Consider the following 14,702-nt stretch of genomic DNA (forward strand, 5'->3'; position numbering starts at 1 on the left):
TTCAAGATTATTGAACCCTTCCTTTCTAATTGTTGTATAAAAGTTCTTGATGGACAGCACTCTTCTTCTTATTCTGTAACTTTAGTAATTCCTCAAGGTTCAATCCTTGGCCCTATACTCTTTTTAATTTACATTATTGATCTTCCAGATATTCTTACATCTAAGGTGGCATTATTCGCTAATGATACTACCATTTATTCTTGTCGTGATAAGAAACCAACACCCTCTGATTGCTTGGAGGGGGCATTTGAGTTTGAAAAGGATCTCAATTCTGCTACAGCATGGGACTCACAGTGGCTGGTGAACTTTAATTTAGATAAAACTCAATTTTTTTCAGCCAATCGTTATCGCAATAATTTAGATCTTCCTATATTTATGAACGGTGATGTACTCGATGAGTCACCTACTCTTCATCTTCTAGGACTAACTCTTTCTTCCAATCTTTCTTGGAAACCATATATCAAATCAGTTGCAAAATTAGCATCTGCTAAGGTTGCATCTCTTTATCGAGCTCGTCTTTTTCTTATTTCGGATTCTATTCTCTATCTCTATAAATCTCAAATCCGGCCTTGTATGGAATATTGTTGCCATATCTGGGGCGGATCTTCTAATGATGCTCTTTCTATTTTAGACAAGGTGTAAAAACGTATTGTAAACATAGTTGGACCTGCTCTTGCAGCCAACCTCCAACCATTATCAAATTGTCTTAATGTTGCTTCTCTTTCTCTTTTCTACAAATACTATAATGGGCACTGCTCTAAAGAGCTAGCATCTCCTGTGCCATCTACTAAAATTCATTTTTGTGTTACTCATCATTCAATCAAGTCTCATCCTTTTTCTGTGATTGTTCCTAAGTGCTCCAAAATCACTTATTTGTTTAGTTTTTTTCCTCGAACATCAGCTCTTTGGAATTCGTTTCCTTCATCTTGCTTTCCTGATATATATAATTTGCAATCCTTTAAGTTGTCATTCAATTGTTATCTTGCTCTACAATCTTTATATATTCTCTTTCAGTAAGTTCCAACTCTAATTAGTGATTGCTTGCAGTCTTTTTGGAAGCAAAGATATTAAAAAAAAAAATTCTGAGTTATATATTTTTTTTATCAATATTAATCTGTAGATAATAAATTTTTATTGTTTCTCTCCTTTTGAGAGAAATAGTGAAAATCGGATATCTCAAAACTGTCAATTTACCTATATTACATTAAATCCAATATCATCAGTTGTTTGAGTTTAGCTTGAATCTGGTAAAGTGTTAGTTCAGTTACTACTAGTGACTACTACTAGCGACTACAACTAGTTACAACTAGTGACTACAAATATATGACAAATGCTGAATTTAATTTTATGTATTTCTACAAACATGTTTTTCCTAAACATTACATTCAATAATTAAAAATACTATCCATGTCAAATCAGGTTTAGAATCATCATAATCACAATGTTACTAGTAACATGTAGTTCCCATAACGTAACTCAGTACTTCCTATACAATGTTTTGCTGCTATGTAGGGTTAGCCATTCTAAGCAAACGCAAGGAGAAATGAACTCTGACTTAAAATTCCTCTGCCTTGAGGCTCTTTCTGCCAATATTGTTATTTTTTTGCCTCTAATGCTAATCACACCAAATGGTTTGGCTCAAAAACTACCGACATTGCTGGCACCAAAGCTCATAATTTCAGTATTTCTTAATCTCTTACTCAGATAGTTAACTTTCTGACTCGTTTTTCAGACAACTCTAATTATTTACCTATACTCCTTGAGTTGTGTCTTGTCTCTGACCCTAACTTGTGTTCAATTCCTTCTTGTTTTCCTTTAGTTTTTCCTATATCTAACCATAATCGTTTTTTCCATCTTTTTCAAAGTACGACTCTCTTGAGAAAAAATGCCTTTTAATTATAGCAAGAAGTCAATATAAAAAGGTGCTGTTTTATACTATTCCCAGTTTAATAAGTCTCGTATCTTATCTCAGAACTGAACTATTTGCAAATAAATAACTTCTTATTTATCCAACTTTAATAATTAAAATTAAAAAACAAAAAAACTAATTGTGGGTGTTAAAAATAACAACTAATAAACTACTTACATGAATATAGTTCACTCCTATTTAATTTAGTAAATGCTTTTAAGCAATCCACAGTCGAATTTTCTGAACTTAAACTATTATTATGGCTTTTTAAAATTGTATAAATTTTTAGAGCTTCAAATTTTAAAAGGTTGTTTATTGTTTGAAACACATGTCTCATTTTCAAAGTATTAGTCAAGTTCTGTGAATTCTGAAACTGTGACTCTAAGGAATAAGCAATCGGTAAACCCAACATAACCATATATAAAATTAACATTTTACGTTCAATTTTTTCAATTTTTCTCTTTAGTAGACGAATTGAATAAGATTGATATGAGTTGAATACTTTGAATGAAAGTTTTTGTAAGTAACAAGTTAAAATGAAATTTGTTTAGAGAAATCTCGTCACTTACATGCCACGTGATTTTCATTTTTAATCAATGTCAAGTTGACATAGTCAATCTTGAGTGGTCGGTATTGTTTAACTTTTTTTGTAGTTGTTGTTGTTATTTTATCAAGACAAACAAAAAGAATAAACAAATTAGTGATAGTAAATTCAAACGGATCTATTTGCAATGTATATAAAAAATATCGTATGCCGTAGATTACCCTAATTCAGAAAAGTTACGAATTAGGGTTCCCATATAATTTTTAGTAGATATATTTCTAGTAGATATAATTTAGTTTTAGTATATATAGTTTTAGTAGATATAATTTAGTAGATATAGGTTTAGTAAATGGCACAACAGACGCTGATTCTTTAGAGCAGTGCCTATTATAGTATTTATACAAAAGAGAAAGAGAAGCAGCATTACGACGATGTGATAATTGTCGGAGTTAGGCTGCAGGAGCAGGTTCAACAATGCTTACAATGCGCTTTCGCACCTTGTCTAAAAGAGAATGGAGTAGTAAAATAGGGTTTTGAATTTAATTAGCTTTTTTCACCCCTCGAAAACTTTTTGGTACTGGGCTTTGATGCCATTTTCGATGCCACTCGAGAGCACAATTTTTCACCCTCTCTGAAAACTTTTTTACATCCTAGTGACGTCACTAACGGTTAGGGATCTGCAAAAAATCCGTTAGGTGTCACAGCTTGAAAACCATCTTCAATACTTAACATATTGGTCTCATTTTTGAGTTACGGAAGAACCAGCAAGACATCGGTACATTTCTTTGAAAAAGTGGTATGGTAGCATTCCATTAGAATAGAGACGGTTAGGCTGTCCATTTATTAGGATATCTACTTTTGTAATATTCATCACAGCGTTAGACTATTCAGATTGTCTTGAAAAATTAGTTGATTGAGAGCAGTATATGAGAACGTACTTGAGATTCTCACATGAAATGTTTACATCGAAAAGCCACGAGGTTTGAGTTGCGTCACGCTGAACACGACGGTGACGTATTATTTGCTCAAAAGCAAGCCCAAAGTGGCTTACGCTACCATATTATACTTCATTAGCAAACTGTGGGTTATAGACAGCCTCCAAATTGTTCACTCAATAACAATAGTTATTGAGTGAATAGTTTGGAGTTGCTGAAGTGTCTGTAGAAATAGTAACTTGCGCACGGTCGCTAAAAATAATTTCATATTCTAGCTGATCTCCAAAAATTGATGGGTGGAATGGTCCTTTTGCATTGAAAAGTTCAAAGTCAAGAGGAGTGCAGTACTTAGACCCATTAGGAGCTGGCCGTTGTCCGAAAGCGAGAGAATTGCATAACCTTGAACAATAACCTGTCAGGTAAAGCTCGTTGAGTTGATGGGAGGAAAAGATCTCGAACGCTCCGGTAATCTCCATAGTCTATCAATGATTGAATTTCCTGACCTTGCATTCTTACTGTTATCTTTTGAATTATAGCACATCCTAAATTTCCTGCAAGCCTTACAGCTAAGTCAGTACCTCAGGTTAAAATAACATCGTATAGTAAACGGACAGTTCCAGGAACAAGCAATGTGGTACCTGAAGGAGATGCAATAGTTGATTGGTTAAGAATAATTTTAATAATCTCCTCTAGGGCCATGCCTAGTTATTAAATCCCGATAAGGATTTAATAAAGTTCTATAGCTACTATTTAAACTTGAAGCCATTTTATTATGTATATTTAGAGGAGGAGTTACTATCTAATACATAGTTCTTTGGAATAAAATATATTTATTAATAACTATACATTCCATTTGTTGAAAGAGGCGAAGTGAATTGGGGTAAAAAAGGTGATTGGGTTGAATGGAATGATTGGGATATGCTACATATTGACCTTGATGGGTCAATAGGTATTATAATATTGATGGGTCAATAGATATTATAATATTGATGATGCAGTACCTATTGACCCTGTACCTATTGACCCTGTTGTAGTACCTATTGACCCTGTAGTACCTATTGACCCTGTACCTATTGACCCTACCTATTGTACCTATTGACCCCGATGGGTCAATAGGTATTATAATATTGATGATGTAGATATTTTTGATAGAGCTGAAATTGAAAGACAGCGCCGATTGCAAATTAAAATTCATTAAAAGAGTTTTGAGAACTTTTTTTAAAACATCAACAACAATTGATGTTTTAAAAAAAGTTATTCCAAAAATGAATAATATACCTGTAAATGTAAATAAAAGAGACAGTGTAATAATAAAATTAAACAATAGTATGCAACACTAATTTATAATTTAAAGTTAAACAGAACAAGATTTAGATAAAATTATAATGATATAAATAATGATAGAAAATATGGAAAAGATGACCATGGTGATATGAATGAGTATGAAGTTGGTGTTACTCTAAAAAGAAATTATAGATTGTTCGAAGCGATAAAAAAAAAACTTAATATTCCTAAAGAAATGGGGTTAAAGAGTTGGATATATCGATACGATGTGCGCCGAATTGTGAGTAGTAGAAAAAGGCGGGTCCTGGCTCATTTTTTTTTTCAGCCATATCCTTAACCATAATCTCATATCATATTTAGCTATAAACATATCCATATTCTCATAAGTCATTTAAACCAGTCGTAGTATGAAATGCTGTTTCTAGCTCATAAAAAATCAAAAGATTATATAAGATTTTTCTGTGGATCTAAAGGACCTTAAAAAAAGTGCATTTTCAAAAAAAGTGTCTGAACTAAAATATAAAGATAATGGTAGTATAACTACCATAATATATTAATATATTATGGTTACAAACTATAAACTCTGAGCTAAAAATTTTTTTTGTAATTTTGTAATTTTAAATCAATTTTTCAAGCTATAATTTCATAACTGAAATCTCATTGAGGTCCTACGCATAATAGTAAATTACTCCTTTTAAATCAAAACTTCCAGATTTCCCAACTTGCTCATCACCAGAGTTTATTGTTACTACTAATCTTCTACCATTAGTAACGCTAGGCATGGAGTCATTTTTAATAAAATTTCTGTATAAAGAGATAGTAGTTGTAGAATCAATTTTTGGTTTTGATTGATACAATAGTCCAGATGATCTATTAGCAAATGAGGTAATATGAGCACCACTCTGCGAGTAAAGATAAAAATCTACTAAACTAGATGAGCAGTATATACATATGCTATTGTCATATCCAGGAAATATTGTATAATTACTATAGTTATAGGGTGTCCAAGGTTGAATAACTGAGTTATTGTTTACAGGAGAATTGATTGCGTCATACGCGCGTACTCTTGATTCCCACCAACTTTCAGATTTACCGATAACATGGATTCTAATATCTTTTAAGTAGACACCGTTCTTATTTCCTAGAGCATCTAATAATATATATTCTTTCCCATAAATTGTATCTACATATCTGAATGTTGATGAGTATAGTTTATGATCTGAAATAAATGGGGGTATTAATGAAATAATATTTGCTTGTTGTGTTGAACTTATTGTAATATGAGCTTGCAACGAATATGTTAGTAGATTTCCAGTTTTATTGTTTAATTCAATTTTTAGATTAGTTTTAAATGGTAAATCAAGTGTAAAGTATCCTCCTAATTTAATATTAGAATGCATATTACAACCTTGTAAAGAGTTAGTATAAAATGGTCCACCAAGTGGAGCGAATAATAAATCACAAGCTATACTTCCTATCCAAAGCGTATTATCTGCATATATCCTAATAAATACGTTACTTGATACACTTCCATTAGGATTTGTTCCTTTAAATTCTAACCATAGTTTTCTCAGAATACCATGACCAGTATTTTGAATAAAAATTGCTGTTCCATCAGTACCTGTATTTGCTTTAAGAGTCTGTGATTTTACTCCTATGCATGTTAAGCTTGAATTTGGTACTATTTCTAAACTGCTAGGTTTAGGTATTATTGTGTCAACATAGTACTTTGTAACAGCATCATTTGGATTTGTAGGTTCTGCTACATTCATTAATTTGTTTGTATTTATGTCAATACCACTATTTGCATTATTTTACCCATCTCTTCTAAACATATTATCAGCTTGAGATGCTGTTAATCCATTTAAAACTACTCGACTTGTAGTTGAATAAATTGTTGTACGTCCGAATTTATCAACAGGCATTTTATATATAAAGAAAAAAAAATCACCATAGATTATTAATAATATTCTGAAAATCATATCCTTCATCTAGTTTTTTTAAAACATAGAGACACAAATGACCACAAAATGAAGTATTTCCAAACTGAATCTATCACTATTATAATAAACTGAGTCTTTTAAATAATTAACAACTTCGACAGGTGGGGGTTGTGCATAAGAGTCAAAACTTAATTTTTTTTCACCGTCTTTGTATGAGCAAATCCAATGAAAACCCTGTGTACTTGAATCTCCTGTATTTAATATTCCACATTCTTTTTTTTGTGTATTTTTAGGTAATTGATCTCTTACAAATACACCTTTAAAATTTTTTATTTTTAGTTTTTTGCTGCTTCTAACAATTGAAAATTTGTTAAAGGTTCATTAGGTAAAATTATTCCTTAAACATTGATAAGTTTGTAATTGTTATTTCTCATTTTTACTTATAAATTATTTTTTTTCTCACAAAAATAATTTTACTTTTTTGGCTACCCTACCCCTCACCCCTTGGGCTCCCCTACCCCCTACTCTATGGGCTCTTTGACCTAATTGTCCTATTGTCTTATTTATCCTATAAATTATTTACTTTTAGTTTGTAGTGTCCATATGCTAATGTGTGAATTCCGACTTCTAAAATGACTCTTTTATCATCGTCTGCACCTAATGCTATTTTATTGACCTCTTCTGTGTAAATTTCATGTGAATGTGATCTTATTACATTCATTTTCATAATTTGATCTACTTTATTTAATAAACAATGTTTATAATCTTCATGTGTTATATGACTTTTTACAATATTTTTCTTTATTCCTTTACATTTTTTATTTTCTTTACCGTGTACTTTGTAGGAATACAATTTAGACCTTAATCCTACAAATTCTTCAATTTGTGCTCCTCCAGACTCATCTTTAAACATTCCAATTACTTTTTTATTTCTTTCAACTTTGAATCCTACAAGTTCTATTGCTGGATGCTTTGGATCAAATTCACTTGTATTAAACTTGCTTTTAACATCTTCAGAAATATTAGCATAAAAATCTTCTGTTTTTATTTCGTATGCTAAAGAATCAGTATCTGTAAATAATAGTTTTGCTCGATCAGAATATTTATTTTTTATATAATCGTAATGAAATTCGTACATTAGAGTTTTACGTAAATCTAAAATACACATGCCTAAGTAAATTGGTTTGTTATACATTAATTTGGTTTTCTTCATGTGAATCGCTATTAAATTTTTATCAAATATCGTTCGACTCTCGAAGTTTGGTCTTGAAACTAATTTAACAGCTTTATTTCTATTCGTCACTAATCTAACACTAACTCTATTCTCAATGTTCTCCATTGTTTTTCCAAATACTGAGTTGTTCATCAGTTTGAAAAAGTCTTTTTCAAAATCATTCGTTGCCTTAGTTCTTAGTCTAGTATTTAGCTCAATGTATTCGCTTAACCAAGCGTTTTGTTCAAAACTTAGACCTTTATGAATTTTTGTGATCTTTAGACGTAATCTTTTATACAATTTAAGATTTTCATATTGGATAACATAATTTTTCTTATTTTCCAAGTTAGGGACTAGTTTTTCAACTTTATCAATATTTAATCTTTCAGGAGCAAGTGGGTAGTCATTTTGATCATCATGCAGATGTTCAGGATAATTTAAATCAACTTCTAGTATACATGGAATTGAATTCCAGTTTTTCAACTCATCAAATTTAAACCCATGTGTTGGAAGTGGCTTACTCATCGCCCATCCATATAGATTATTAGCGTCTAGATATTGGATGAATGTTGATTTTTTGCTTTTGTCATATGCGTCATCCATGTGCTTATTATTAGATGTTCCTAATCTATTCGATATCATACTGATTCCACCTCTTATTTCTTTCTTTATCATTAGTATCATATCGTAATCGCTCAACAGTTCTAATTTTACTTTTGTTTTCTTCAATGCTGCATCCCAAGCTAATCTTGGTGATGTGTAAGCCGGATCTAGTTTATAATTTTTCATGCAAACATCTTTAAAATTTTCAAAAACATCTGCTAGTAAAAGCACATCTGAAACTTTGTACAAGTCATGATAATCTCTAAATGTTTTGCAATTAAACTCCTTCCATACATTTTGTGCATGTGAGTAATCATCATCAATTATATCTTCATCGTTCAATTTAGAAAAGAGCGATTCTTTTGTGGGTAATTGAGTTTCATTAAATTTATCAACATAGTCTACCCAATCATAGGGATATACGCCTTTTTTTAGTAATAAATCTAATTGTTTCCCTGAATACAATTTTATGATATTTTTACATTGCTCTTTTGATAAATTTTTTGATAAACAATCTAAACTAGAAGGCATAAATCTATAACTGTCTAAGAAACGAATCTGACGCTTTATTTCAACACTCTTTTCATCTTTAACAAACTCTCCAACTTTAATCTCTCTAGAAAAGCTAATATACTTTTCTTCGTTGTTTGGGATACAGCTCAATTTACCTCCTGATAATTTCTTGATAAATAAGTGAGAATCATAACCAGATAAATTATGAAATAGTACTGGGAAGAAATCTGGAATTTTATATTTTAAGTTACAACTATTATGAGCAGCACCTCTATAATTTTCAAGTAATGTGACAGTGATCACGTACTTTATCATTATCCAAATCTTTTCCGCAAATGTGACATTCAGTTGCTGCATCGAAATCCTTCTTATTTTCATGTGTATATACAATATTATTTTTAAATTTAATCCTGTTACAAATTTTTATGATATCTTCTTGTAATCTGTCAACAAATATTTATGCAACATCATCCGTTTCATTACTTGCAGTAAATGAAACTGGATTGCTTTGGTAAAAACTTTCATCGAAACATTTAATGTAGTAGCAGAACGAACTTGGTATATGCTTTTGATACTGTTTAGTATAGGATTCGTTAGGATTAGGTTCACAAGTACTGATAGGTTTGATGAAACTTTTAAAGTCAGCATACACTAGAAATGGTACTCTCATCGATCTATTGTGATTAGTAAACTGCATTGTCGATTTTGGTGGTGTAAGTTCAATACGCACTGAATCATGTGTATTACAATACGATTTGTGTTTAGATAATGATTCTTCAGAACTAAACCCAAGTAAGCAATTTCTACAATAGTGAATAGTACACTTTTTCTTGGATTTTTGTGAAGAAAGTAATTTACTCAAACTTTTTATTAAGCAATAATAATTGGTTTCAATATTTGAGATTAATAATAAATCTATTAAATCTGACGATCATTATTCTTTGAAACACGTAAAGGATAAACGGAATTCTCGTATCCGTATACATTCACACTTATATCTTTATTGTTATTCTCAAATTGCGTAATTTGATTTAAAGTTACTGGAAATTCTATTTTTTCCCAAATAATTTTATTAGATTGTATTATAAGCTCTTTATCAACTCTTTCAGGATTTTTATCTTTAGGATTTAATACTCTTGCAACACACCACTTAAAGCATTCATTATCTTCATTTTTTATGTTAATGATTGCTTTTTTAGTTGCTAAATTTTTTTCAAGTGGAATATATGATTTAGCTTTAAGAGGATTATACTCTATAATATTTATATCCATCTTTTTAACAGAAACAAATCTCCAATTTGACCCTAGCTGTTGAAATGATGATAAATTTTCTAAAATTCTCAACTTTGCTGTTTCATAAAACTCATCTAAATCTGTTGATTCTAATACAACAGTACTCTTCATTGTAAATGGAACAGTTGTGGTTATAGTTTCTCCTGTTTTAATATCAGTACGCTCTATTTCACAAGTGAGAACTATATAAACCTTTGATTTTCTATTTTCTTTAAGTATTTTAATTGCACTTTTTTTTAGCAGCATTCATGAAAGATATAGTATCATATCTTTTTATACCTTTAACTGAAAACTGATTTGTTACATTCTTTTTTAAATTTTCACAACAGCTGATTGTGATAATTTAAATTCTATCGGATTTCTAATTCCAAAATTTTGATACAAACTTAAAACTGTAGATTTTAATTCATCAACTTTTTTATTCACAACCTTTTTAATTGGTTCTGGAACATATGATACAATCCAATCTGAAAGAGAAATAATCTTTTTATTTATTTCTTTTCTAATTTGTGTAATAGGTTGAAAAGGTGAAGGAGCTAAAATTGTTGATGATATATCTGGAACAGGCTCATCAAGTAGATACTCTGTACCCATCTGTTCGACTGATTGCATCTGTGTGTGCGATAACGCTCTTATGAGATCATCTTTTCTCATTTTATAATAATATTTAATTTTTCGCTCTTTTGCGATTTGTTTTAATTTTGCCACTTTTTTATTTTCCATTTTCATATAGCAAGATATTTTTTTTTTATTTTCATTTTCTTTAAATGATTTTTCAAAAAAAAATTTTTTTTTTCAATATTTCATATGTAAAGTTTCATATGAAATTTAAATGCATCCCCATCCTCGAATTCTACATTTCTGTATTATTCTACAATTCTATATTATTTTGCAATCTCCTGCTCTTTTGTAATTGTCAATGTTCCATATATAAAAGGTGACGGAGCTAAAATTTCTGAAGATGTTATAACTGGAACAGGCTCATCTAGTAGATCCATCTTTGGATCTATGTAAATTCTTTGAATTTTTAGATACTCCATATCCATTTTTTCAGAATTTAATATTTCAATCTTATAACCATTATCAATCTTCCCATCACGCATTTCAAGATATCTATATCCATGACCGGTTCCACGTATTGCACTATATAAAGATTTATATGGATGTATTCTAGGTCTTCCAACTGGTCTTTTCTCATTTACTTTGCATGGATCCGAAGAATCTACTTCTTTTACTGGATGTATTCTAGGTCTTCCAACTGGTCTTTTCTCATCAGTTGCTTCTGTTGCTTTTGACATGATTGATTCTTTATCAATCAACCCATTATCTACAGCAATCATTAACAATGTAACATAATTTTTAGATGTTTGTGAAATGTAATTTTCTTTTAACAACTTCTGCAAGTTTTCCCTTGTATAATACATTTTTATTATATAAAGATAAAATAAATTTTTTTAAATCAATTCAAAAAAAAGTTAATAAACAACGTTCAACTTATTTCCGTCTGATTGAAAGTGTAAAAACTTATCCAATTTTACAACAGCAAATGCTTCAGTATCTGCTGGAACAGCTGCTTTAAATGTTGCTTTAATTTGTACATCTACTACTGATGATTTTAATTTTTCTGATTGTCTACTAACATCAAAAACCATAAGTGGGTATAAATCTTTATAGTCTGAAGGAGTTATGTTGCTTTGTGTTATCAAATCGTTCATTCCATAAAATTTTTCACAAAATACAGATGCATCTCTATAGGCTCTTGAAAATTGATGATTTGGAAATGATAAGTTATAGTCAACAGCTGGATATCTTTCTTGATTAAGCATAATATACATATTTTTCAAGTCACAATGATCAAATATCGAAGAATCAACTTCTTGATTTCCATCCTTATTTGTTTGGAATCCAACAATAATGTATCTTGGTTTTTCTGGAGATGTCTTTACGCTAAGTCTCCAAGAAAACGTTGTAGATTGTGGAACAGTTATAGTATCACACTGCCTTGCGCAAAAAGTTACTAGAAGTGTCACTTTTGATTCAATACTTTTATAAAGATTAACTCTCTCTGAATCTGATGGAATCACATGTGGCATGAACAATGATATTTTATCAAGATTAACCTTTCCTGCAGCTGTAAGAGCGTTTCTAAAAATTGCTTCGGTATCACCTTTTCTAACAAGAGTTAGTGTATGTTTAAATCCGTAAATAAGTTTGTTGTAATCATCGCAGAATCCAAAAATGTGTCTTAAAGGTATACAAAATGAAAATGTTCCCTTTGTGGTTGGTTTCTGAATTATGTATGATTGTCGTACTGCAAAGCCTGAGTTATCAGCAAGTACTACTGTTGTTGAAGAATCTTTGTACCACAATTGATTTAATCCTTGTGCTAATTGAAAGTCATTTGGGTATTTAAGCATTCCTAACATTGTTGTTGCTTGACCTGCATAATAAACTGACTCTATTTCTTGGTTTGATAATTGATATGATATTTGACTAAATAAGTGTATAATACCATTATTTGCGAGAGACACTTCATCTGCATTAACATAAGCTGTCCCATCAAGTTTAAGAAGTCTTCCTTCAAACAAGAGATAAGCCTCAGATGGAAGTGTGAACAAATTTTGTTGCTCAATGTTAATTCTTATTTCTCCAGCGCTATTTAGATTTGTGTGAGCTACTGGTTCATATTCATGGAATTCAAATCTTTCAATTCCATCATCCACAGTTGGGATTTCTGTAAAATTTAATACATCAGAAGTTGCCATTTTATATATATAAATTTTTTTTTTTTAAGTGGAAAATAAATATAAAAATATTAAGCCAATTGAAGACCGCGGCCTTTTTTTACTAGATCTTCTATCCTTATAGCTGTTGATTTTATTGCAGACCCCATCATTATATTATTTATATTTAGTGTAACTTCATCAGCTTTTTTATTTAAATTTGAGATTATGTCATTAATTTTATTATTAATGACTGTATTTGGTTGTGAAACTTTAGTAGATACTTTTCTAAATAATTGTTTTCCTTTTTCAACTGCAACATCTTTAGCAGCTTCTATTGCTGATGTTGAAAATTTTTTCCCTGCTGATTTAGCAGCAATTATTGCAGTTTTTCCTAAATCTCTAGCAGCTAACCTCTTCAACATAGCTGATGACAATCTTGTTACATTTGATGATGCTGCTCGTTTAAATAAATTTATTAAACTGTCAAATATACCACTTCCTCCAACAACTTGCTTCTTAACGTATCTCTTATTTTTAACAAATAGCATTTTTATGTACGCAATTTTTTTTAATTTTTTTTACTCATATTATCATATTCATATTATCATATTCATATTATCATATTCATATTATCATATTCATATCATATTTATATTATCATATTGCTAGATTATTTTGTATTGCTTTATACTGATCACTATTCATAACACCTTGTCTTAACAATTCATCACAAATTGCAACAGCTTCATTTCTTGATTCAGTATTACCTGGTCTCCATGCAGCTATACGTAATTCAAGCATATCAAGAAGTACAATAGGATCGCTAAGAAGAATTATTAATCCTATTCCTGTTCCCTTTGATTCTCTTTGATACTCAAGCACTCTAGTTCTCTTTAACTCTCTCCAAATGAGAGCTATTATTTCTTTGTATTTTTCACTCCGAGACGACTTTGGTTTTCCTGAATCAGTAGTAATTGCATCTGTTTGTATTATTATATCTCGATAATTGAGAAGATCATCTATATTATATATTTCTTTATTAGGATTAGACTTTGTTAGTAATTCCCAAAGACCAGGAGTACCAATGTATTTTATTCCACTTATATCTATATCATCATTAATATTGGAACTTTTCCTATAAAAAATTTACCCTCTTTAGAATGTATTCCAAATGTAGTGTCTGTAGACTTTTTACTATAAGTATACATCCTTAGATAGCCTGTTGCAATTTTTCCCAACTTTAAAAATATATCAGAAGGCATTATTTTTTAGATCCATAAGTAAGTATTTCAGGATATGCATTTGAAAAAGTAAGAGCAAATTGATTAGCTTGATCTTGCAATTTAGATATATCCGCCTTTATTCCAGATTGACTATCAATTAATGGCTTGTACAATTTTGACAAGTCTATGTGCAAATTAGAATCTCCAATCTTTTCACTAAGATCATTCTGCTGTATTCTTTTTTTACTCTCTGATAATTCTTTTACAATTTGATCTCTCTTTTCAGTGTCTGTAATTTTTAAAAATCACATTTTGTTTTTATATAAAAAAGATTAAAAACACAACATAAAAGTTTATGTTGTGTTTTATGTTTTACGTTACGTTTTACGTTTTACGTTACGTTTTATGTTTTACGTTTTACGTTTTACGTTTTAGCAAACTATTTAAATAATCAATATTAAACGTTCCACAATTCTTTTTAATCTCAAAGTCTTTATAAATGATATCATTTGTTTC

The 14,702-nt window shown here is 30.1% G+C and overlaps 3 protein-coding genes across 3 annotated transcripts in view; all 3 read right to left on the reverse strand.

Annotated features, from left to right (window-relative positions):
* LOC100211727 (nose resistant to fluoxetine protein 6) overlaps nt 1-3,898 on the reverse strand; it is a 46,615-nt gene extending 42,717 nt beyond the window's left edge. The window contains exons 1-2 of the mRNA XM_065794848.1: nt 3,801-3,898; nt 2,479-2,675 (exon numbers count right to left, since the gene is read on the reverse strand). Coding sequence (XP_065650920.1) covers nt 2,479-2,675; nt 3,801-3,898 — 295 coding nt within the window. The remainder of the gene's footprint in view (nt 1-2,478; nt 2,676-3,800) is intronic.
* Nucleotides 3,899-7,183: 3,285 nt separating this feature from the next.
* LOC136079131 (uncharacterized) lies at nt 7,184-9,259 on the reverse strand. The gene has a single exon (XM_065794849.1). It carries the CDS (start codon nt 9,257-9,259, stop codon nt 7,184-7,186), a length of 2,076 nt encoding a protein of 691 aa, XP_065650921.1.
* A 2,453-nt stretch (nt 9,260-11,712) lies between these two features.
* Nucleotides 11,713-13,002, reverse strand: LOC136079132 (uncharacterized). Its single transcript, XM_065794850.1, has one exon. The coding sequence runs from the start codon at nt 13,000-13,002 to the stop codon at nt 11,713-11,715; it is 1,290 nt and encodes a 429-aa protein (XP_065650922.1).
* Between the last annotated feature and the right edge of the window lie 1,700 nt (nt 13,003-14,702).

Source organism: Hydra vulgaris, chromosome 04 (genome assembly GCF_038396675.1).
Source record: "Hydra vulgaris chromosome 04, alternate assembly HydraT2T_AEP".
NCBI classification, from domain to species: domain Eukaryota; kingdom Metazoa; phylum Cnidaria; class Hydrozoa; order Anthoathecata; family Hydridae; genus Hydra; species Hydra vulgaris.